At 43.9% G+C, this 3,771-nt stretch overlaps 1 protein-coding gene across 1 annotated transcript in view; it reads left to right on the top strand.

Annotated features, from left to right (window-relative positions):
• Window positions 1-293: 293 nt before the first annotated feature.
• TMEM164 (transmembrane protein 164) overlaps window positions 294-3,771 on the top strand; it is a 30,358-nt gene continuing 26,880 nt past the window's right edge. The window contains exon 1 of the mRNA XM_010145163.1: window positions 294-752. Coding sequence (XP_010143465.1) covers window positions 294-752 — 459 coding nt within the window. The remainder of the gene's footprint in view (window positions 753-3,771) is intronic.

Here is a 3,771-nt window from a genome sequence, read left to right on the forward strand (position 1 = left end):
CGGGGGGCGGGCTGTTCGCATCGCTGTCCCGAGGAGAAGGGCAGCCGGCAGCGGTCACGGAGCGGAGAGCGATGAGGTCGGGTAGTGCCGGGCGAGGAAGAGGAGGGGTGCTGAGGCGAGGGGCTTCGGCCGCTACTCACAGGCTCCATTCATCGGTGGCTCCTCCCTTCCTGCTTGCAGGTCTGGGCCTGGCATCGAAGGGAAAAGCCACAAATGAGCCTTGCCCCGGGCTGAGTTGCTTCTCCTGAAGCTTGAGAAGGAAGGGGGCTACAGAGGGGCTGTCCTTGCAGTTCATGGTTCGTCAGCCCGACAGTATTTTGGCTTTGATTCCATCTGGCTGCCGCCTGCTCCTGGACAGTGACGGGGAGAAGAGGCACTGTCCCAGCATGTCTCGTTACAGCCTCCACAATCTCCTGGACTGGATGTACGGGGGGGTGGACCCCAGCTTTGCCGGCAACGGAGGGCCGGAGTGCGCGGCCTTTCTCTCTGGGCAGCAGCGCTTTCTGGAGAGTTTGGTCTTCCTCAGTGTGGGCATCGTGGAGATCCTCGTGTCCCTGTGGAAGCTCAGGCAGCTGCATTTCAGGGAGCTGGAGCAGCTGCTGCAGCAGCCCCAGACTAAGCAGGAGAGCTTGGGCAAGAATGTGCTGCTGGTGGTGGTCTGTCTCATCTTCGGGCTGGAGGTGGGCTTCAAGTTTGCCACCAGGACCGTCATTTACCTCCTGAATCCCTGCCATGTGGTCACTATGATGCAGGTAAGGCTTGCGTACAGTCCCCAGGAAGTTTGCTTCGGTTTTATACTTGCAAAGCAGCATTTTCCCCATAGTCAGTTTGTGGACCAACACTGCATAGCGGGACTATAACTGCCAAGAACCGGCATAAACATTTAAAAACTGACTTTGTTGTTAACCAGCTGAATTGAAATCTGTGGAAAAAAAAAAACAAGTGAAGAGGTGAAATTGTAGCTGTGACTAATGACCAAATCTCTAGTTGAAAATGCCAGAAATTAAGGCTGTCTCACCACTTGCTCTCACCTGATTCTTGTTTCCAGAACAGAAAATGCTGTTTCCACTGACAGCAATGGTCAAATTTGCACAGAAATTAAAGAAAACAAGATTATTGTAATTTATATGCAGCTTTTTCAAGCAAGTGACTTTTAGGGATGTGAATGTATTTTGTGAAGGTGCTGAAGAAACAAGTTACTCTTTATCTTATGCAGACAATGTTGGTTTACCTTTCTAATTTTAGAAGCTGAATAGTAAGGAGACAAGCATTACCTGGATCTCATACAGGGGTGAACAAACCAATCTGCCTTAATACCTGTGGATAAACTCGGTGCTTTAAGGACTTGTGGCTTGGTTGTTGATGCATGATAATGTGCAATTTGTGTTTGTATTCATAAACAGTAACTGAACAACTATACTGGAAGCTTACAGGCTGTAGTTATCAATAGTCCTGTGCATGTCCTTAACTGTGAGTTTCACTGAGGTTGGTAAGGAGTGTCGGAGATGTCAAAATTACTATTATTTTGTTTAATTTTACTAATATTGTATACTCAGCACTGGACAACTTACAAAATTTATGCTCAAGAATTAGTAGAAGAACGTGAAAAAGGCTTTCATAAAAGCTGCCATGCTAACAACGTCTGTCCACGATCAGTAACGGATGAAAAAGAGCCCAGTGGTGTTCTTAGTCTCCCCTTGCAGCACACAAAGTGAGCTGGGCTGTGTCAGAGCAAACCGGTTGTGAGCTTTGCTCCTGCAGTGTGTTTCCTAACCGGAGTGGAAACATCTTTTCTGGTTGAACCAGATGTTTGAGGGAGACTGGTATTCCTTCAAGAAAACCAAGCTCCTACAGCAATATTCAAAACCTTTACAGCAGTTATCTTACAGTTCCAGAACTTAATTAGTAGGTTATGTAAATTCCGAAGCAGTGATGCAATGTTAGCTCGGTATTTTGCACCATAGGACACTTGCTTCCCGTGAAGTGGTAGTAATTGTTGTGCAATCAGTCAGTATTGGTAACAAAGGGGAAAGTGGAAGGTATGTAGAAATAATTAGTCTAGCCATGTTCCATTTCTTGAAAGTACTCAACGTTTACTGGAAAGGTTTCCTGTTCTCTGGGAAGAAGGTGAGGATATGTTACCATTGTGACTTGAAAGTTCAGTTGTCTTGATAGGGTATTAAGATATGATGTTGTGGTAAGTGTTCAGCAAAAGCTGATGCTTGTACATGAACAACATTAGCTCCCTTGTTTACCTCTTTCATTAACGGCTCTTCCCCAGCCTCTCTAGTCATGGATAGGCATCTCTCTGAGACCAGTTTTTTTTTTAATAATCCTGTGCTAATTACGCATTAGAAATGGTGTTTCAGCATTTCTGAAATTGAGAAGATGGGTATGCGGGCAAAATTCAGAAGTCGTGCCTTGTCATCCTCAAGCAGGTTAGATACAAACACAGTCGACCTCCACCAGCAGAAAAGTAATATGTACTAGTTGGAATCTTGACAACATTGTTTTTTGTGGCCTGAATTTGCTGAGGGCAACAGGTTGACAAGATGTAATACGTAATATAATTTATCCTTCACTTCTGTTCTTACAGTAGTTTGTACATAATCCTGCTGCTGTGCCTAAACATTAGGATGAACAAAGTAGGAGGTGAAGAGATAAAACATGCTGCAACAATCAGGATCACTTCAGAGGAAAGTCAACAGGAGCCGTTGGTCTCTCTCACTCAATTTCTGTTTCCTTTTCTTCAGCTGAGATTGTTTCACCTCAGAACAACAAAGTCTCTGGACTCTGAGCCAAAAATATTTGCACTAGAAATTATCCTTCAGATTTTCTCTGCATAAAAGCAAAAGCCCTGCTTTTAAAACACCTGAGAGTGAACTAAAATCACAAAACAAAATGGGAATTAGAGCTGTGGTGCATTTGGGCAGACAAAACTGCACATGAAAATGGAGACCGAGTGTTACAAACTATCAGGTGTCTGATTCCTGCCTGTCACACCAGCCTGTGTTCAAATCAAATTTTTTTCATAAGTGGGAAGAACTAGTTTAGATGTGACATCTCAAGGATGAAGTGTCAATCACATGAACATACTTAACTGCCTAAACAGTTCTCGTGGTTAATTAGATTCAGAGAATTTGCTGCTGTCCTGCCACCTAGTTGGATTATCTAGAAGCAGTACAGCTCGTTTCCAGCCCTCGTCTTTGTTTTGGCTTCTTGCATAGATTTTGGAGGAAGGAGAGTGATATTGTTTCTTCACTGGTGTTGTAGGTGCAGAATCATTGAGAGATACGTACGTCAACTTTTTAAGCTGTGGATGTATTTTACACCAAGGGCGAATGGAATCTTCTCTGATTTCTTTGACTGCTCTCTGATGGGGACGGGGGCGTGTGGTGCAGCAGGGGGCACGTCTGTGGAGGAGTTAATTCTCAGCTCTTTCTTTGCATAAAGAGTGGTCTTACTGAAAACTATTTGAATACCTCTATAAAAAAAAATTAAAGAAATAATTCTCTTTTTAGGACTGAAGATATGAGTGGACCAATGATACTGTAAACCTGGCGTATAAGGGTCTCCTAAAAGAGACACATTAAGTCCACTAGAGTGTTCCAGGCCTGTTCTCCTTTGCATAGCAGGAAAAAAATTCACCATATGTTTAGGGGACCAAGCACTACATTTTGAAGACATTGATCCTTTGAGTATTTTAGGACCCATAGTTATGGTGTTGAAACTGAAGATGTGAAGGAAACCTTTTAAGTTTCTGGTTCAGCA

Source organism: Buceros rhinoceros, unplaced genomic scaffold (genome assembly GCF_000710305.1).
Source record: "Buceros rhinoceros silvestris isolate BGI_N320 unplaced genomic scaffold, ASM71030v1 scaffold29161, whole genome shotgun sequence".
NCBI lineage: Eukaryota > Metazoa > Chordata > Aves > Bucerotiformes > Bucerotidae > Buceros > Buceros rhinoceros.